Source organism: Ammodytes marinus (genome assembly GCF_949987685.1).
Source record: "Ammodytes marinus genome assembly, chromosome: 1".
NCBI lineage: Eukaryota > Metazoa > Chordata > Actinopteri > Uranoscopiformes > Ammodytidae > Ammodytes > Ammodytes marinus.
The window spans coordinates 18574517-18596987 of NC_137230.1; the positions used below are offsets into that span (position 1 = coordinate 18574517).

A 22471-nucleotide genomic window follows, 5' to 3' on the forward strand; every position below is an offset into this window, starting at 1 on the left:
CAGCAGATGGAGCTGATAGTGGGAGCTCAGCCATTTTTACAGGCACGGGGAAAAGCTGGCTTGACCAACTGCAAAGCTCATCCAGCGAAGGAAGCAGCAAAGAGGGCTTGTGGTTTCCTTTACAGCATTGTTGCCATGGGCCGAAGGGGGTGTGATATTTTGTGAGACTGTGAACACATCATGGCTGCAACAGAGTGGATGAGTTTTTCAAGACACCCTCTGGATGGGAGATAGCACCGAGTGAATACTTAAGCCGAAACATAGATCCCCACACAGAGAGGATGCATCAAATTTGACAGATCTAGTAGAAGGCCAACCTGCTGCATGCTGGATCAGATTTTGGTGGCTTTGTGCAATATTCATTATTTTCTTTTTCCATTTCTTCCTGAGCTGTGATCCGTGGTTTCATTCTACTCTTCATAAAGTTATATTTACTGTCTCTCTCTCTCTCTCTCTCTCTCTCTCTCCCTCTCTCTCTCTCTCTCTCTCTCGTAACTTCTGTCCCCTCCCCTCAGCCAGCTTTCTACATTAAATAAAATTAGGAACTTCGCCGAATTTCCTACTTAAAACCACAAAAAAACAAGCAGGCTAAATGAAGACTGTCTATCTCCCACAACAGACAGCGCTGCACTGCCACAGGTTCGCTTAGCCTACGCCTTACGCCGACTCATTTACCATCGTCCTACTCATAGCCAAAAATATTGACACACACACACACACACACACACACACACACACACAAGAGGAAAAAAGGCAGGCTGCATATGCTAGGAAGAGTGACAGGGGGTGGGGTGGTGGGGTCCGTTTATGGGGGAGACGAGGCAGCTAGCGAACAAAAGTGAGACGGAAGATTGAGAGATACTGAGAGTTTTTAACCTACATTGTTAATTAGGCGCCCACTAAATCAATAATGCACAAACACTGCGGAGAATAACATAAAATAACTTCCTACCTTCATGCTTATCTGCCCGACGCTTCCCATAAAACGAACCCTCTCTATGCTTCTTTCTTTACTCATTAATCCCATGCGGGCCGTGTCCGCAAACTACAGGTACAGCTGCGCTATTGTCTCACCCCTTTTGCACCGGGTTAAAGGGCACTATAAAAGTGCGATTAATCTGCGTTAATTTTTTAAATCGCGTTAGTTTTTCTGTGATTAATTAATCGAAATGAACGCGTTAATTTGACAGCCCTGATGAAAATGTTTTGCAAATTCGATTATTTTGTTATTGTTACGGCCGGGCCCCAGGCTTGTTGGCCGGCCAGTAAACATGCAAATAAACCAGATGAAACAAAACAATCAAAGTAGTAACGTGATTTATTAAAAATAATCCCACAACACAACTCAACACAGGCGGCTGCAAATAAAAAGGAAAACGGGAGGAAGCCTGGGGCAGCACAGTTGGTCTGCAATATTGCCCAGGTCTTCCTCCAGCTAAACTATAACCCCGGCCCCTCTAAACTACGATAAACAAACAGAACACAACCTAGCAGCCCCCCATAAGTAAGCCAACCAAAACTAAGGCGACAACCGGCAGCCGCAGCAGGTCAGCCGCACACCGTCCTCCAGTCAGGCAGGGAGAGAGACCGAGCCAGCCGCCCCGGCCACGCCTTTAAACTCCACAGGATTGGAAGCACCTGGCCCCAATCAGGCCCCAGAACACCTGAGAGAGAGAGAGAATGAAGGGGGCAAGAGGAGGGAGGAGGAGAAAGGTGGGAGCGCGTAACAGTTATCATGAACAAAATTAATGTTTTTTGTAAATGTTTCATGGGCTTCGATTCCTATTAAAAAAAAGATATCTACACTCAACAAAAATATAAACGCAACACTTTTGTTTTTGCTCCCATTTTTCATGAGATGGACTTAAAGATCTAAAATTCATTCCAGATACACAATATTACCATTTCTCTCAAACATTGTTCACAAATCTGTCTAAATGTGTGATAGTGAGCACTTCTGCTTTGCTGAGATAATCCATCCCACCTCACAGGTGTGCCACATCAAGATGCTGATCTGACATCATGATTAGTGCACAGGTGTGCCTTAGACTGTCCACAATAAAAGGCCACTCTGAAATGTGAATTTGTTTGCTTTATTGGGGGTCTGGGGACTCAGAACCAGTCAGTATCTGGTGTGACCACCATTTGCCTCATGCAGTGCAACACATCTTCTTCGCATAGAGTTTATCAGATTGTCAATTGTGGCCTGTGGAATGTTGGTCCACTCCTCTTCAATGGCTGTGCAAAGTTGCTGGATATTAGTGAGAAGTGGTGCACGCTGTCCTATACGCCGGTCAAGCACATCCCAAACATGCCCAATGGGTGACATGTCCGGTGAGTATGCTGGCCATGCAAGAACTGGGACATTTTCAGCTTCCAAGAATTGTGTGCAGATCCTTGCAACATGGGGCCGTGCATTATCTTGCTGAAACGTGAGGTGATGTTCATGGATGTATGGCACAACAATGGGCCTCAGGATCTCATCACGGTATCTCTGTGCATTCAAAATGCCATCAATAAAATGCACCTGTGTTCTTCGTCCATAACAGATGCCTGCCCATACCATAACCCCACCACCACCATGGGCCACTCGATCCACAACATTGACATCAGCAAAGCGCTCACCCACACGACGCCACACACGCTGTCTGCCATCTGCCCTGAACAATGTAAACCGAGATTCATCCGTGAAGAGAACACCTCTCCAACGTGCCAGACGCCATCGAATGTGAGCATTTGCCCACTCAAGTCTGTTACGGCGACGAGCTGGAGTCAGGTCAAGACCCCAATGAGGACAACAAGCATGCAGTTGAGCTTCCCTGAGACGGTTTCTGACAGTTTGTGCAGAAATTGTTTGGTTATGCAAACCAATTGTTTCAGCAGCTGTCTCAGTGGCTGGTCTCAGACAATTTTGGAGGTGAACCTGCTGGATGTGGAGGTCCTGGGCTGGTGTGGTTACACGTGGTCTGCGGTTGTGAGGCCGGTTGGATGTACTGCCATATTCTCTGAAACGCCTTTGGAGACGGCTTATGGTGGAGAAATGAACATTCAATGCACGAGCAACAGATCTGGTTGACATTCCTGCTGTCAGCATGCCAATTGCACGCTCCCTCAATGCTTGTGGCATTTTGCTGTGAGACAAAACTGCACATTTCAGGGTGGCCTTTTATTGTGGACAGTCTAAGGCACACCTGTGCACTAATCATGATGTCAGATCAGCATCTTGATGTGCCACACCTGTGAGGTGGGATGGATTATCTCAGCAAAGCAGAAGTGCTGACTATCACACATTTAGACAGATTTGTGAACAATGTTTGAGAGATGGTAATATTGTGTATCTGGAATTAATTTTAGATCTTTAAGTCCATCTCATGAAAAATGGGAGCAAAAACAAAAGTGTTGCGTTTATATTTTTGTTGAGTGTATATAGGCCTATTGTATCTCTTGGTGTTATGCATCAAGTGCTAATAACGGTTATTGTGTAGACAGATGGAGACTTGCTTGATGATTGTGTGTTTCACCCTAAAATGGTGTTTTTCTATTAGAAGAAATTTGTTATGATTTATGATAACAGGTTTGAGTGTTTATCTTTTCTCAGATTCACACTATAGTTTGTGGCTGATGATTACAATTGTAAGGAGGAAGGAAACTGTTTCGGAATAATAAATCAAGTCCCATGCCAAAAATATATTTTTGTTCTCAGCGGGTTTAATTTCAAATCGACACAACAAAACTGTGCTTGTCTGTGTTCGTCGACTGCAGGCTTTCTCTTCGGGTTTTTTTTCTGTATAAAAAGCACATCTCCAGTGGTTCCAACTGGTGGGATTTCCTCAGCACAGATGTGCCAGGAGAGACTTGGCATTAAGCCTGCTGAATTAAATTCTTTATAGTGTTGCTTCCAGAGATAGAATCTGTCTACAGCGATTCCAGCAACGACTCTTCTGTGGAGACCGGATTCAGACTTGTGAATAAAACATTTAAATATTTTAGATAATGTATAGTTTATTTAAAAGATGTTACTTTAAATTCTGAACGACATCAATCCAAGCTTGTGAAACTCCAAAGTATGCTCAATTTCATTTTCTTCACCATTACAAAGGCTTTATACATGGCCAGCGGTTTCCTATGCCTTTATAAAGTAATGCAGCAAGACTAAGATTTTCTAAAGATATGATGTGAAAATAAGGAGACAACAAGAATGAGGCTAGTCAGACCATGCAACATTAACAGTCCCTGGATAATTAGATAACACAAACATCCAATCAGGAAACTCCCTAACATCTCTAGCCTCATAGAAATCTCCCATGCCCTTAGTAAGACAGGATGTGATAATTACTGTATGTGGTACATAAACAATGCAAGGCTACCACTCTTCACATAGCTGTCTCCATGGATTACCACTGCTCCTTCTGCTATAAATTACATTTATATGCATTTTTTTCTTCATTAGCCATTTATGTCCAAGGGCAACGTTTGGAGTCCAGTGTCGGTCGGGTAAAGTATAAGAAGTATTGTGGATAGGCAAGTAGAACTGGCTTAATTTCCCATGTCAATTTAGCAGTCAGCATTTGGAATTTTAAGGATTTAGCAGGTTAGTTGACCCAATTACAAAAATAAGAAAAACATATTTTCTCACTTGCTCCTAGAGGTATTGAGCCATGCAAGTGGCTTCAGTTTAATTGGTCTAGGTGTTAAGATATCTGTCTTGGAGACTTCTGCCTCTACACAAACACAACAGAGATGGATGAAATGGGTTTTTCAGTGTTCACAGCATTGAAACAATTATTCAAAAACTCTCCAGTCACTATGTTATTTGGGGACACAAGGTCATGGGGATATTAAAGGCAAAGTTATTAATTTTCAAGATATTTTCAGCGGGACTAAAGTGATGTACAGAAGAATGGACAAGCATTTCTAAATAGGCTGTAACAATCAAATATTTTACCCATGCGAAAAAAAATTCTCAATCAACCGATTGGCCTGTAAAATAGTCAAAAATTCATTTTAGAATATACCAAACCCAAAGTCAGGTCTTCAAAACTTCTTTACACATAACATTTGAAGAAGAAAACAATAATGATAAAAAGAAGTTCTCTGATTTCTCAGTTGGGGAACATGTTGTGTCAGTGAGTGAGTGGATTGTAATAGTTGCTTTGCATTTGAATGACTGTTCATCTCTGGTTTAATTAATGACATTAGTCATTGCGAGGGACACTCACCCAGGGTCCTCGCTAGTCTAATCAAACCTGAAGACGTCTACACACTTTTCTCATCAATGTCATCATTAATAAGATATACCATATATCATATTGTTTGCCTGGAGTCCAACAGTATAGGTAAAAAGAACAGGAAATTAGGTATGGAGACTCTCTTGCTGAAGCATTTTTCAGGTTCAGTGTCACTGTCAGCTTTTTTGGCCGTTTGTTGAGGCATACAAGGGAATTTGTCTGCAATCCCCGGTGGCTCTTAATAGGATGTACTCAGACACAGTGCTGAGAACAAAGGGAAGGATATGCACAAAGAAAAACGGCTACAACAAGAAGAACAAAGCTAGACAAAATGGGTGCAGGCCTATGTATTTTTTTCTGAAGAGCAGTGGTGGAGATATATCCTTTATCATGAGGATGGGAATGTACTCCCCTTTTTCAGTGCGAGCTGACACACATGCATTAAGAAAAACTCCTGTCTGCACTGCCTTAACTCTGTGCTCTGGGCAGCAAAAGAGGAGGCTCAGCTCTACCTTAAAAAGTGAGACTACGCTTTGATGTGAGGGGTTTTGGTATCACAACAACGTGAAATGGTTGCCGTGGGAAATATTAAGCGTTGTTTTTTTAAAGCCAAGGTTTCCAGTGGGGGCGGGCAGGAGAGGTGGTGCAGGTAGATGAAAGCAGATAGCTTCAGATACACAGACAAGTATGAAATGTATAAAATATATAAAGCAGCATAGTAAATCACAGGGGTATATGTTGCAAGAAGTTACAGAGGTTATTCTCTTGTTGTCAGCAGCCTGTAGGAGTATGTTTCTTTTGCTGTTTCATTGCTTTCCTAGTTTGACAGTTATCGATGACATGGTGTCACCACATTTTCAGAGAAAGGATGCTTACATCTTTGCCTCATGTCTCATTATAAATTAATAAAGGAGGTTTTGGACTTTTAGACTCCAGTTTGCGAGACATGTCTGTAATGTCTTAGCCCTGATGAAATAATTATCTGAATATCTGTAGATTTAATATATTGTATTTTACATCTTGTCTCTAATCCAAAATTTGCTGACTGGGTTTTATTTCCTCATTTCATCCTGCTGGAGAAGAGGCTGTGCTTTCATCATATGGTTACATAGTGTCATTTAAATGTCTGCCAGCTTGAATTAGGGTGCATGATGTTTATCATGGAAATGCACCTTCACCCATGACATCCCCACCTCCAGCTTGCAGTGATGACTCTTGTTAATGGGCTTGGGTTAGGCGGTCTTTTTTTTTCAGCTTTTTTTTTCAACTTTTATTTTACAAAAAAAAAAAATCAAAGACATAAACACAATACACCAACAACAAATACAGAAGACAACATGGTTGGTTTAGGTGGTCTTGATTACGACACTGCAGTATCACTTTTAGCCCTTTGTCATAGTTTAAACATAGAGAAATCCCAAACTTCCCCCTTCCGGGCATTTAATTACCGTGACTAAACTATTATTGACAATCATAATCGCTACATTAAAATCAAGCATAGTAATATTAGTGTGAAATGTGTAAGCGCATTAAGCAGCAGAGAATGGTTCTACGCTGCAGTTGAGACTTTTTGAATGTCTTGATCCTTTTTCTGTCTGTGAACATTTTGAAATCTTCTGTAACTGACATGACTTCAGCTGCTGCTGTTGTTTAGTGAAGAATAAAACACAAATATGTAGCAGTCCCTATTCCAAAGCCTTGGAGGGGGAGTGCATGACAAACTAAAGATGGATTTAAGGTGGGGTACTTTAGGGCAACGGACCATAATAGCAGGGCTCCCTTGAGAATGATACCCTGTGTCTCAATGAGATTACTTGTATAAATCAAGGTTAAATAAAAATACCAAAAATAGGTTACAAACGGTTTTGAACATTTCTAAGTAGATCATTTAGCCTCAGACTGTATTTTGTTCTCATTTTATTTGACATATTGCTGCATAAAACTGCATTATTAATATTATTAATATGCTTCACATCCTCAAAGATTTTTTCCAATAAGCTTGTGAGTGCTCCCATCAAACTTCAAGCCACTTAGACACTCAGTTTGGTAGCTGGCAACACTGTAGACAGAAAAATGATTAAAGAACTTCCCCTTGCATTACATTAACATTAGAGGTATTTAGCTTTTACTCTTATCCAAAGCAAATTATGATGAGGGCAACAGTAAAATTAGCTTCAGATCAGGTGTCCTGGTAATAGATCCAAGCAAACACTGCTGTAATGTGAGACCACTTCTCTGCCAGAACAGTTCTGCGAAAAGAAATTAGAGGGAGAAAAACAAGATGGTAGGGGAGATTAGATTTATACAGGGGCATATGTTCTGGAGGGATATTGCAAGTGGCAGCAGGAGGATGTTTGGTAGCTCTCGAGGAGATGGGTTTTCAGTTTATAAGGGAGTGGTCATGCCACACTGACTGAGCTTGATCCATCATTGTGAAGTCTGGGTGGACTGAGGACCTGACTTTTAATAACAGAAAGTGGACTCAAACATAGGCAAAAAAAAGTGTTGGAGAGGTGATTTAATATGTTTGCACTGCAGTGCGGGTGAAGTTTGATACCACCCCTAAATGACACTGTCTAATGGTCAGATGTTTTTTAAGCCTTATTGCTATTTTATAACTTTTTGACAGCACAGAGTTGGAGTGCGGTCTCCCATCCAATGTTGTGCCACCATCTTGGAGTAAAGTGAAATTGTTTGTTGTAATGCTTTTGAGTCGTGTTTTCCGCTTCAGCAGAGCACTGGAAAACAATCACCATGCAAATTAGATATAGTGGGTTTGATCATGCGAGGGGAAGTGCACCTTCAGGAATATCCAACTGTGTAAATGGTTATTTTGAATGGAGTAACAATAGAGTTTCCCATAGAAATGAAAGACTCCGACTTCAGTAATGATCCATTAATAGTGATTCATTTGTAAAAAGGAATAAGACAATTAGTAGTTAACTGTGATCTAACAGGAAAACATTCTGAGGCATGAGTTTCATTGTCAGAAATGAAAGTAGACATCGAAGAATAGAAGCAGTGTTGTAGTTGAATGTGTCTTGGAAAATGCTGGAACACTTTTTTACATATTGTATTCAAGGTAGCAGCACATACTGTATATTAATGTTGCCCAGAGGATGAATCCTAATGACTTTATTTTTTAGCGCCCCGAAATCGACATTTGTGGTAAAGATTGAAATGTGACACCTTTTACCCAGTGCCAATATCAAGTCAACATTTTCATTTTTCATATATGACATAATATATTTACATTCATATATGCATTTAGGACTTGTGTATATAACAAGTATTCAAACATCCGTAAAACTAATGACATTCCCATCAGCCTCAACTGTGCTTTGTCCTAATTAGCAAATGTTCGCAATCTAACACTTTAAACATGATGCCTTCATTGCCTTCAAAGGTTAACATTGTAATTTGAGAGCATGTTAGTATGTAAGCATTTCACTGTCTAAGTAAGAGCCTCCGGAGCCACAACAATGGGTGTAGACTGTCTATTAATTTTTTCGTATAATTGAATATGTATCACATAATCAGTGCGCTGGTCTGTGTGTTAGCATGGCTGGATTAGGACTTTCTTTTTTGTAATTGCTGTACAAATGTTTCCATGTTAGAATTAACATTATTGAGAATATAAATTGACTACCTGGTTTTCAGTGAGATGCCAAGATACCACAGCAGCTGCAATAATTGACCCGTTTCTCTTAAGGCACTGAGGTACACATGATCCTTTAATGCAGAATTTCTTGCAGAACACCTAGTCAGACTGAGATAACAAGCTCAATTCTATCTATATCCTAAAATTGGGTCAAACAATTATAAAAGATGTTCCTCTGATAGTTTCGGAGTATGAACTGTTGGATTGATATTTTGATAAATTGCCTCCCAGAGAAATCCTGTGAAAAACTGTACATATACCGCACATTTCCATTTCCAACATGAAAAAATGTCAGCTGTAGCTTTTTGGTCCGGCCATAACAGCACAGCGTGATGATTGTCCACCGTATTCATGCTGAAACACCGGGTGTCCTGGACTAATGTTAAGCTCAGCATATTAAAGTGATTTCTGAGAAACCTCCTTAGGCTCTGGTAGCATCATCCTCGTTCAATGACCCCATACAACTGTGAGCATTTAAACAGAATAGCACTGTGGAGTCCTTGAATTGCTTTGAGATAGAATTCAAAATGTTCAGATACTAATCAGCAGCACTGTGTGGCGTAATTCATCCTGTCATTCATTCCCTTCCAAGCTTTAGCTCTCTTGCAGTTCTTTAGAAAGTTTTTTTAACTAAGAAAATTCTTTTAATTTTTGATGTATTAATGTTCATTTAAATAATGACTAAATCATTTAAATTTGAACTCATATGCTCAATTAGAGCTGATAAAGAATACGGGAAAGGATGCAATTAAGAATAGAAATCCAAACCGTTTATATAAATAACCATAACCGTATACCAGCCATTTTAATGGTTGATTGCATGTACAAAGGAATGTATGGAAAAGGCTAATTATGCAATAAGTGTGTTTCTTTGTTCTGTGCTGCATGAAGTTTTTGCTGAGGTTTGACTTTATCTGAGAACATAAACCTTGAACAATATGAAAATGTTATAATGCCGAGGAACTATTACTGTCCTTGACTCTGCACAATTTTAGTCTTATGAAGGAATCTTTTATTGTTACCCGTCAACATCTGCTGGATGAAAAAGAGATTGGCACATATCCCTGCACCAGGTTCTCTTGCCTCCCATAGGTGTTCATTATGTGAAGGGTTAGTGCCACTGGCTTTTGGTCATCAAAGGGCTTCTCCTCTTGGGCACTGGGATATTAACCTTCTCCTCCATGGGGACTCCCTCCTCACCGTCGAGGATGCAGTCAGCTGCAGAGGTGATGAAGGGCCTTTGCTTTTTGTGCTTGTGGGCAAAAAAGTGCTCTAAGTAGCCTTGAAATGATGCCAATATAGCCCATAGCACCCACTGTGGAAATCCCCATACTGCTCTCTGACCTGAGGAACAGTCTCACCAGAACAGAGATACAAGTCAGTAGTAAAATTGTGTTTTTATCGAGATTATAGGTCCTCTGCAGCACAAGGAATGGGGCGGGGGGGATTATTTCAATGCTCCGGAGAAGGTTAACTCCTAGCTAGCATGAACACCAGGTGCAAGGCCCTATACAGTGTGTCACAGCAACATCTGTGCAGCCTTTTAGTGCAGCTGTGTCTTGATGAGTATGAGTCTAGAAGTGAAAACAGACTTGCTTATTACTGGGTAGATGAGTGATCGAGATTCTATTTTCTTTTTGTTTGTAATCTTTGTATCCAGGTGTGGCAGTGTGGCGGTAGTGTCGAGGTATTGCCATGTGCTCGCATCGCCCACATAGAGCGCGCTCATAAACCCTACACTGAGGATCTGACCTCTCACGTGCGGCGAAACGCCCTAAGAGTGGCAGAAGTTTGGATGGATGAGTTTAAAAGCCATGTCTACATGGCGTGGAATATCCCCATGGAGGTGAGTGATCATGTCAACTGTGGTGTTTGTTATATCACTTTGGTGTCATAATTCAGGCGTTAACCTTGTCTTATTATCTGCGATGCATCAAGTCGCCATTGTTTTTGTTGTTTGTTAGAAAAAGTGACCGAACTTTTTTGAATATTAAGCGATGCAGGGAAAAGTCGGATCACATTTTCAATGATAGAATAAAAATCAGGTGTGAGAAGGTTTGAAAAATATGCAATACACATACAAGCACAGCCACTTAATAGTTCAGCTGTTATTCTATCATTCCCGCAGCACATTAGCCATTTCTAATTAATGGTCTTAATAGAGGAGTATTCAGAGGTATGCTCACTAGCAGAAGGCTTTTTTAACTGTTTTCTTGGAGCAGAAATACCAAATATGGACATGTAGGGGTATTAAATCTATATAAAAAGCAGTGCATTACATTAAACTAAACTATTCCTCTTTAAAAAAATTATTGTTTTTGTTAAGTGGTCAAACCCGGAAATTACAAGCCTTAATCTGTGTGACTCGAGAGGGAGAAAATGCCCCTTAAACAGTTTCTTCTACAGAAGAAATCCATCATCATTTCTTCTGTAGAAATCCATCATCATTTCACGGTTTATACACGGCTGAGATGAAACTGCTAAGTGTATGCTTTTAACACAATCCTCAGTAGGTACAGTACATGTCCTACTTTTCAAATGCCAGATGTCCACTACAGACTGGCTACAGGCTGAACTGACAGATAGCAGAGTCACTTGTGCATTGAGGGAAGGAAACACCTCTTTCCTTCCATAACACATGGGGGAATGTCACAGTTTACTTTAGGTGTCATTGTTTCAACAATATATTGCTCTATTGATTATTTGTCCCATTCCTAATGGAGACAATTTGACAATAGGAATAGATTCAGTCATATGTTGACAAAGCTTCATTGATCAGTTTGTTTTGTTTTTTATGTTAACTGTAAGCAGGATTTGTTGTTGCAGTAAAACAAAAGACAAAAACACAGGCAGCTCTATTCTGCAGTCGTCTGATCTAAATGTTACAGGGTTGAGTGTCATCTGTTATTAGCTGTGCTCCTCCCTTCGCAGATGTCAGATCAATCAGGCCCCTGACACCTCCAGAAGGCACTGACGAAAGAATTTCTTGTCACTTTCAGATAGGCCTGAATTAAAGACGTGCCACAGAATAAATAAATACTAAATATGATTCAATAAAATAGCGACAATAGCAGTTAGAATAATTTAATGCAAAGAACGGCAGAATAGCATTAATTAAAGGAAATCATATGGAATTCACAACTGCGACAAAATAATTATTCATTCAGAAAGAAAAAAATTATTACAGAGAAAATAAAGATGTGCACAATTAGTTTTATTAAATTACATATTTATTCAGAAGCAATACAGTTTGTTTATTCTTTTCCATCTCTTCTTCTGAGCCTTATTGTATGACTTTGGATGTTGAATGTAGACATCTGCAGTCTCAACAAGTACAAAATGTCTGGAAGTTTGCAGAGTCACCATTAATCGAAGTGATCCAAACAAAATTATGCTACAAGCTGTCTTCTGTTTTAACTTGTTATATTTCAGTGTTTTCACCAGACACTGATTTTCTATTTGAATTCAAAGTAGATTAAAGAACATAATCGCACCATGTCGTCTCTACGTCCATGTTAAATGTAGCATCCCTCAAAGGCGAAGTCAAATGTTTATTCACTGCAGCTTTTTTTCTTCTACGGCATAATCTGTTTGAATATGTAAATCCACGTTATGAATAGATGAACATCTGCAGGCAATTCATTCAGTCAATAATGAGGCGTTTAACGGAGTCTGTACTCAAGAAGCATGAAATGTTGCCCCAGCTTTAGCCCCATGGATTAACTACATAGTAAAATTGTCAGTGTTAATTTACCTCTGAGAGTATAAAAATTCACACAGTGCCGGTGTACGTATTGAGTCTGCACCCAAACCTCAAACAGTTATTTAAATGAACCCATTTGAGAAGTTGAGAGGATAAATATCTCTTTGGCAAAATCCGTTAACAACTTGTAGACAACTTAAAATTGACTGGGCTCCCCTAAAAAACATTTATTTTCTCATTTGTGTTGGGAGCCATTAGTTTAATCTGAGTGATTCGTTGTATTTACTAAGCTTATCATGTTCATCCATGTACAATCTTAAAAAGTAACGACAGACAGTTGGCAAATTAAAGGAAAACCCAACATAAAGTGTCATAGTTAGTTTTTGGAACAGGAGACGCCAGAACAGCTTCAATGCACCTTAGGATCAATTATCCAAGTATCTGGACTCTACTGGAGGGATGGACACCATACTAAATGGACTACTTGTGAAGAGTATTGTAAAGGATGACTCATCTGACCATATAACTATTTTCTACATCTCAGTAGACCAGTGACTGTAGTGTTAGCACCATTGCACTCTACAATGTGCATTACTCTATGTAATGAGGGGTTTATGCACGGCAACCCTAATATAATATCCCTCTGTAATAGTTGACAGACTTTCCTTGCTGACACAGTCTGATCACGTCCGTCAACGGCATTCTCAGTCACCTGAAGAAGAGTTACTCTTCTGTTTTTTCTTGCATAGCGCACTAATGCACAAGCATCCCGGTCATCACATTCACCCTGTTTACCAACCCTATCCATAACCCAATTTATTAAAGTATTTCCCTCACTGTGACATCTAAATGCAGATGTCAAAGTAGCCACTGATCCTATTAAAACACGAGCCAGTTTGTGACACAAGTTTCTGCCGTCTGTGCCCCAACGATGCACCCTCTTTCAAAGTCGCTTAGATCTTTTCCTCTTGCCATCTTGATACAAAATCAAAATCAGCTGGGCTTGCTCAGCCTCTTTATACATGCCACATAAAATGATTGGATGTTAATTGTTTAATTGTATCATGCAGTGAACCTGTGTCAAAGCATCTGCATTCGTTATGTTTCTCCACTATTTTGTTCAGGTTTTCGCTTCATTTGTCATTGTAGTAACTACAGACATCAGATACATGTCAATTCAAGTCAACCTTATTTATACAGCACATTTTTAACTGCAGAGGCAGACCAAAGTGATGCACAGTACAGAGTAAAACAATAGACACACATACATCATAAAATAACATGTAAAAAGTATTCAAAGTAAATGTTAAGATATTATAAAATAATAATAAAGCACTAGTAGAAGCTGCTTGAATAAAACAAAACATTCTCATCTATAGATGAAGGCCAAAGAGATTATGTGTGTCCTTAACACTGATTTGGACTGTTCGGGAGTGGAGCCAGATTTTAAGCTGTTCCAAAGGTTTGGTGCTGCTACTTAAAATACTGGAAATGTAGTAGAGTTAAAAGTATAGCATTTGCCTCTGAAATGCAGTTAGATATAAAAGTATATATAAAATGTTGCACTTACAATGGAAAAAGGAATGTACAAACAACTAAAAAACACTCACAATAATGCACAGTACAGTAGTAGCAGTAGTTATTTTCCATCACTGGTAACATTTCACAGGTACCAATGTTGTAGCTGTGGGATGTGGCAGCTGGAGTGATTCTGTCGATGTTTTTTCAAGTCAGAATAGGAAAAAAAGTTCCAAGCCCTGTTATGTCAAATACACAACAAATGGCTGCCCAGTGTTTCTCAATGGCCCCATTATCGGATCCACCTTTCCAGAGGCCACGATTAATCAATTTTATGCTGTGTGTGTGTGTGTGTGTGTGTGTGTGTGTGTGTGTGTGTGTGTGTGTGTGTGTGTGTGTGTGTGTGTGTGTGTGTGTGTGTGTGTGTGTGTGTGCGTGCGTGCGTGCGTGCGTGCGTGCGTGCGTGTGTGTGCGCGTGTGTTTTTGCTTGAACTCCAGGACTCTGGGATTGATATCGGCGATATTTCCGAGAGGAAGGCTCTGAGGAAGAGGCTGCAGTGTAAAACGTTCCGATGGTACCTGGTCAATATCTACCCAGAGATGAGGATGTACAGCGAAACCATCGCATATGGAGTGGTAAGCCGCTGCTGCCCTTTCCGCCCTCTTCATCCCAGATCCTATTCGGTGTCTGCAAAAAGCCAAAATAAGGCTAAACCGTGCCCAAGCAAATCATTTTAATCCCTTGTGCTCTGGATCCGGTTGGCTGCTGTCAGCAACATAAACACTTCACATGGAGGAGGTTTGCTGGAGAGACTTTGACTCTTTCCTTCTCACTTCAGAAGTTACTGAAAAGTAATTTTCAAGTTGGATTAACGTGATGGACACAGAAACATAGATACATACAGTATACTGTATAGACGAATTGAAGCTTATGTTAAATCCAGATGTAGTATGTCCCTGTGGGGAGCTAGAGCAGAATTGTTTTAGTCAGAGAAACCAGAAACACTGACAGCCAGCATGCCCTGCTACAGTCTGCCCGGCTGGCTGTCATTGTGTTTCTTTTCCCATTCATTGTTGTTCTTTTTTATTTCCTCTGCCCTTCCTTGTGCCGGGATCCGGATGGCTGCTGTCAGCAAACACAAACACTCCACACTAAGGAGGTTTGCTCCAGACACTTTGACTCTTTCCTTCTCACTTCAGAAGTTACTGAAAAATAATTTTCAAAATGGATTAATGTGATGGATGTAGAAATATAGAGACATAATGTAGATTAATTGTGGCTTACTACATTTAAATTGTATTTCCCAATGGAGAGCCTTGCAGCAGAATTGTATTATTCTGAGGAGCCAGAAACACTGACAGCCGGCAGGGCATGCTGGCTGTTTCTCCACCCGTTCCTTGTTGTTCTTTCTTATTACCACGCTCCTCCCATCTCATCAGTCATCACTGTGGTGCACCCTTATACACAGTGAGACACAGACCCCTGTAGTATATGGCTTTCTATGTTGTATGAAGGATGTTTTCTTGTAAAGGATGTAGCGAGTAAATAAGGCAGCCTCGTTACATACATTTCACAGAATAAGGTGACCTCATTATTCTATGCCCTAGACGTAACCTGGACAGGCTCTTCAGTCGAGGTGGATTTGCTTCACTTTACCAAATGCACCTCTAGGTCTAATTTATGCATTTCTCTTCCTCCAATGTGGGTGAGGAGAAGAGCGGATGGAGGCCAGCTGTCCTCTACAGCAGTGTATCTCACCCACAGCTCTGTGTCACCCCCAAAACCCACGTAACAGCAGCAGCAAAGAGGTCTTGTGTAACTCAACGACGCCCACGTGTTAGGGTTTCGTTTGGAGAAACGTAACTAACAACCTAATGTAATTATAAAAGCGAAAAAGATGCTCTAAATGGCCTGACACTAAGCTAAGGTGCCCTCAGGTGTTAGAGGTGTTGCATATTTGCCATTAGTTCACTCTTACCCCTTGAAATCTTTAGACCTCGGCTTTGGCATGGGAGCATGTGTGTGGATCAGCTGATATCAGATAGAGGTAGTCATCTCCTGAGCTGAATCAATCCCGAGCTGTGTTCCTCTCTGATCTCACATCTTTACTTAATTCACTCCCCACACAAACCACCATCCCTGGAGCTCCCTGCTGTGCAGTGTGTGTCTCACAAATAATCAGGCAGACCTTTTTGTTATGATGCGCATGAATAAGCCTCTGCGCCTCAAATGTCTGAGTCATGTCCATCCAGCGTGACACTTCTGATTTACATTTTTATAAAGCAAAAAAAAAAAGCGAGACGCGATCTTGTGGACCGATTTTCAAGTTAACAACGAGCTCCACAGTGAACAGTACTAAATGTTTTTGATAATAGTTTCTCTCCCCTGTGTGAGACTTAATGCACTCGAACAGAACAGGCGGTTTATTCAGCTTCCTCACTCTCACTGTATTTTGTCTGTAGAGGATTTTATCTGTCAACACTACACATCACCAGGAATTATCTGCTTCCATTATCATTCAGATTTGAAAAATTATAATAATGAAGAAGATGCTGCACAATGTCTCTCCAGGACACAGTGGTTCATTCAACTCCACTAACATGTACAGCTTCTTTCCTTCAATCTGGGGGCTGTCTAAATGGCTGTTGTGTGTTTCCCTATGAAACATGCAGTCCATTAATCTGCCACGTGACCTATACATCTCTGTCAATACTAATCATACATTAGCATACAATACATAATGATAATACTTTATAAATATAAACAACTTTTAATGCAAAACATACAATAACCATATGTAAAGGATGTTATATATAGCAGATAGAACCCTTCATCTTAACCCATCAGTTTGTAAAAACATTTAATACCCATTTTTAAATACTAAGCAACAAATTCTATGTTCAAATACAGCAAACTTGAAATCTCTTTCATCTCTTCCTCTTTCATGGATAACCCCAAACTACTTTCAAAGTTTGTTTTAAACCGTCTGAAAACTTCAAACTTCAAACCTTGCTTTATCAAAATGTATTTTAAGGTATTATTTATCACGAGTTTTCGCACTTAAAAACTCAGCTTATAGTCTCTGTCGGGACTGGATCCCCTTTCTCACCAAGGTGAGCCAGTGCCTGATCTCGACACACACAATAGTAAAGAAGTGATGTAGTCCGCCATTGTAGTTGCTGTGCTTGAAGTTGGCACTAGCAATGCTGCTGGGAGAGCAGGAGACGTATACAGTGACATGATGACACGGGTTGGCAAGTTGAACCCATTGTGAACTGGCACCAGCACCAGCCCAGAACTAGATCATGTTGGTGGAGGGGGGGTATGTGTGGATGTGGTTTTGATCAGACTTGATTGACAATCGCCTAGAAAACCAGCATTCTGATGCTGCACGGAAATATGTGACGGTCTATCACAGTCTTCCAACCCCGCCCACTTCAGACCGAAAACAAAAAACAAATACAGAAATATGTTAAGTGAACTAACCCAAATTGTTCAAACTTTGTAGGACCTTATCATTTCTAAGAAGCTAATTCCGAATAAAAGGTTTTCAAGACATCCGCCCCTTGAGAACACTTCTCACTGTTCAATCCAGCAGAACAATAGGATCCATTGAAAGGTGTCCTCCCGTAATTTCGTTTCAGTTATCTTCATTGCTCTGTCAATACAATTGGTGAGGTGAATGGAGCGTGGTGTGCATTGTGATTGACTTGTATGGAATATCACACTGCTCTGCATCTCACTTGCTTTATGTTGTCACAGGTAAAAAAAACAATACGCTCAACACTGACAGGGTCATGCGGTATCAAAAGTTCATGTGAACAGCACATGAACTGAATATGACTGATAAGTGGGTTTGTTTGTGCACGATTTGTACTGATTTTTACCGCCAGTATATTCTCTCTTTATGTGTTTCTTAACTTTGTGTGTGTGTGTTTTTCCTCCTGTCCATCAGCTAAAAAACTCTCTGAAGATTGATCTGTGTTTGGACCAGGGACCCGACAATGACAATGTCCCCATCCTGTATCTCTGTCACGGGATGACTCCTCAGGTAAGCTCGCTCTCTCTCTCTCTCTCTCTCTCTCTCTCTCTCTCTCTCTCTCTCTCTCTCTCTCTCTCTCTCTCTCTCTCTCTCTCTCTCTCTCGACTGCACCACAGTTCCATTGGTTTCATGCAGCGTGTAACGTAAAGCCAGATTTAATATATCCTATTCAGATTTTATTTCTCTTTCAGGGTTTTTCTTTCTCAATAAACCTTGCTCCATCTCGCACACAAATACCTCACCTTTCCTCAGCTTTGAGATTGGATCAAACTGCAGGAGCAGTACCTCATTAAAGTGGATCAGGTTTTTCTATTTTGCCCTTTACAGAAACAGTCCTTGGTGCTTTATACACCTCTGTTTAGGGTTGAAGAATGAAAATGTCACTGTTGGGGAAAGTTAGATTGTACCGGGACATTTGTCTCCGTCTCCAGCTTCCTTCCAGTCAAATGTCAAAACGTTAACTTCCTCAATTTTACGCAATTGTGTAAGGATGAAAAAGGGTTAAACAGTTAAAGTATTGGATTCAGTCACGGCCAAACCACATATTTTCACTACTTGTATAGGATGTATCAGCCCAAATAAGGACCATTTAAGCATCTTTAAACATTAGGACACTCTCCAGCATCACTTCCAGCTCCTATCGATCCCTCCATCCCATTATGGCTGAGCCGATTGTCTTTAGAGATTGTTTAACCTTGCCGTGACAGTTGTAAACTTGTCTTTATGGAGTGAGGCTTAAGCTCACGTTATCCCTCCAAATGCAAATGAATCTGTTGGAGGTTTCACACTTCCCATACTGACATGCCCGGCCCCATATTGACATTTACACCGCACGGCAAATTAAAATGGATTCAGGAGAAAATATAATCCTGTGGAATCTTAGTAAAGCATTTCCCCTACAAAAAAAAACATTAAGTCAACTTCTGCCGTCCTTTCCAAGACCTAGATAACTTTAAAACTTGCTAATTATGAATCTTTCATATGCTATAAATCTCTCTCAAATTCAGGCATGTAAAACAAAGGCGTTGGAGTTGCACCAGCATTCCTTATGAGATTAGGAATCTCCTCTGCAAGACAAGCCCAGTCTGCCCCATTTTTATCATTCACTGTTTAGTGTTACATCATAGAGAGGAATTAGCCCCTGGATTGCCTCTATAATGATACATGGGCATAAACATTGTAAATATTTTCTCTAGTCAGTCAAAATGTGTCATTGCTACTGGTTACCGATTTGCTTGGGCAGAGCTAGACTTTGTATCCCAAGACGCTGCGGTAAATGCGGTAGATTAACGTACTGAAAGAAAATTTCATAGACACACATGAAAGGATGGATATTTCAAAGCTCACAATCCAACAAGTGACTGACTTTGGGAGAACACGTTGTCAACAAACTGTACTGTACAGCAGTATTTTTCTGCTCAAGCTGTAATAAAACATACCGACTTGGACACGGCAACAATGGAAACCACAGCGACAAAGGGCCCGACAGTCAGTGCTGCTGCTGCTCCAGAAATGAGCAGCACCGATAAAAGAAATCACACTGTTTCACGTCTGTTGTGAACGAGGCTTGGAGCCTGAGGTTTGGGCGTTATCAGACAAATGAGATTAGAGTAAGAGAGGGGTGAGAAGGAAAGTAATAGAAAAAGGCTGACGCGCTTAGGGTACTATGGGGGTGAGTCAGAATCTTTACACTTTACACTCATCAAATGCACACACTCCTGCAGACAGGATGAGTCCCTACCTGTTAAATTCTCTGCTTACTAAACAATTTCAATCTGATATGGATCTTACTTTCCCATACAAAGACTCAGATCCTTTTACTGATGTTATTAAACTACAATGTAAAAAAAAACTTTTGCAAGTAAAAAAAACGTCATTCAAAAGTGGTTGTGCATATGTAAAATATCAAAAGTACAAATATTCTCAGCCAGGGCCCCTCTGACTGACAAATTATTATACTGTATATGACCTCTATCATTGTTAGATTTGAAATACTTCTGCATCAGTGTGTATGTAGCATGTAAATGTTGTAGTAGCTGGTCGACATGGAGCTAAGTAAGGTCAACAGTGTAAAGTTAGGTAGGTCCAGCCAACCTATAGGCATTGCGCCGATCATAGATTTGTATGTTAATTCTGTAAATAGTGATTATAAAAACATTAGCTTTTTTATATGTTGTGGATTAGAAGTGTACTTAATAACCTTACCATATTAACTTACTGTAAGTACCTTGACCTTATACTTAAGAACAGCACTTTACTCTCCACCTTTGTGAGATGCACATGAGCAACTTTATAACACAATCCCTCCTAGTTTGTCACTCTGTGTGCACCCAAACTAAAGCCAGCATAATGCCGATAGACTCCGACTGCTGTCTGTCCTCTCTCTCTCGCTCTCTTTCTTTGCTCACACACAAAGCCTTTTTCTGCCTGAATCCAGAACATGCTTCTCGTGCTTTATTCTTATGAATGATTTTCAGCCTTTGTCAGCTCTTAAAAGAAGCAGTGGGGAAGGATTCCATCAGAGAGGGGCACAATTATTCAGGTTTTCTCTCCATCACTGCATTAAAAATGAGTTTATTTCATGTGCATTGCTTTGTCTATACTGTATCAATTCATTCTGAATAATAGCATATGCATATTTAAGGTATGTAAATCAGCCTCAGCGATGTCTCTTTCATAACAAATGACAACCCCCGGCGCAAGCCTCATTTGCTGCATAGTTTATTACCTGCATGGTCATATACAACTCCAGAAGGGCCATTATCTAAATGTCAGCCCCAGCAGGTCTGGACATACAGTACAGCACACACACTGACACTACACTGGCCATTCATAGCAGGATGTGGTGTTTTTCCTGCAGAACGTGTACTACACCAGTACTCAGCAGCTCCACATCGGGCTGCTTAGTCCCACCATTGACGATGACGACAACAAGTGCCTGGTGGATGTGAACAGCAGGCCTCGCCTCGTGGAGTGCAGCTACGCCGCAGCCAAACGCATGAAGCTTCACTGGCTCTTCACTCAGGTAACGACCCCATGACACAGCACCCCACGCAGAAAGACACAATGTTAACCTCTGCTGTTTTTTTTAAGCTTCAACTGAAAACCAACTGTGGAGCTAGCTTCTAATCCTGAAAGTGGTTTGATTTGCTGTTTGACCATGAATCCCCCCTCAGTCCTGCACCTCCTTTTAGACATGAAGAGCCATTGAAACTCAATTATTGTCTTTTTTTTCATTAGCGGCTCTGTGCTTGCAAACTGTGTTCTAAAACAGAACAAGCAGTCACTTCATGAAATTCCCCATAACGTCTGAACATTCTTTGTTTTGGACTAAAAAGACCTCACTCCTTTTGTTGTCTGTTATGCTGCCAGTGCAGCGTTAATTATGGATTTTGTTCCTCATTAAGCAAATATGTACGCAATCCCAAATGTGATCCATATGAGACACTCGTTATGAGTATGAAACAATATTATTCTTGTTTGACTTCCAAGCGGCCTCATAAGGTCTGTCTATTTGGTTTTAATTGAGTATTGGGCACACAATTTAAAAAAGGTTTAATATGCTTGAAATCATACGTCACATATCCTCACACTGAACTCTTAAGTGGCAGTTTACGTAAACTTTGAATATTTTAGTAAGTGGGATGGACACACATCAGCGAGGTTGGAGAATGTTCCGTCCCTGAAAGATGGCATCAATTATTGACACAGCTTTGACTGCATATGTTCAAAGTGTCAAGCTCAAACCGAAATAAATTTTCTTGATGCAGCCATGGCAACTTTGGGGAATGAAGCACTGAATAAATGATATAGATAGAAAGATTTTGTATTATCTCAACTCAAATGTGGCTTCATCCTGCAGTAAATCAGATTTTCTTCATCTCTTCCCAGTGGTATGTGCACATTTGCTTTATTTCCCTCATCCACTTTAAAAAGCTCTTATTATAACAGAAGAAGTGAGTTTGATGAGCCTTCATTTGTAAAAGAGATTGAATATGTGTTTGTACTGTAGAGATTTGTCACATGTTGGTAGGTTCTGATTTTTCCATGGTTGTGTGAGTGGTGCCTTTTAATCGTATTGTAACAAATAACCACTAAATGTATTTATAGCATAGTACATTGTATTTAAAGCCTAACCAACCACAACATTCTAAATAACAACCGTCCGACATTCTATATGTTCACACATACTAAAAGCTGTTTAAATTATTACAGATGTTACATACATGTTATATAGATAACATGGCTAAGTAAAAGTAAGCACAGCTGCTTTAATCAGTAATCACGTTCCAGATTTGCAGGAATTCTGCATTTTACT

The 22471-nt window shown here is 40.3% G+C and overlaps 1 protein-coding gene across 1 annotated transcript in view; it reads left to right on the forward strand.

Moving 5' to 3' along the window:
• Nucleotides 1–22471, forward strand: part of galnt18b (UDP-N-acetyl-alpha-D-galactosamine:polypeptide N-acetylgalactosaminyltransferase 18b) — a 65983-nt gene that overhangs the window by 41682 nt on the left and 1830 nt on the right. The window contains exons 7-10 of the mRNA XM_080037263.1: nucleotides 10550–10735; nucleotides 14609–14746; nucleotides 18067–18162; nucleotides 21014–21178. Coding sequence (XP_079893389.1) covers nucleotides 10550–10735; nucleotides 14609–14746; nucleotides 18067–18162; nucleotides 21014–21178 — 585 coding nt within the window. The remainder of the gene's footprint in view (nucleotides 1–10549; nucleotides 10736–14608; nucleotides 14747–18066; nucleotides 18163–21013; nucleotides 21179–22471) is intronic.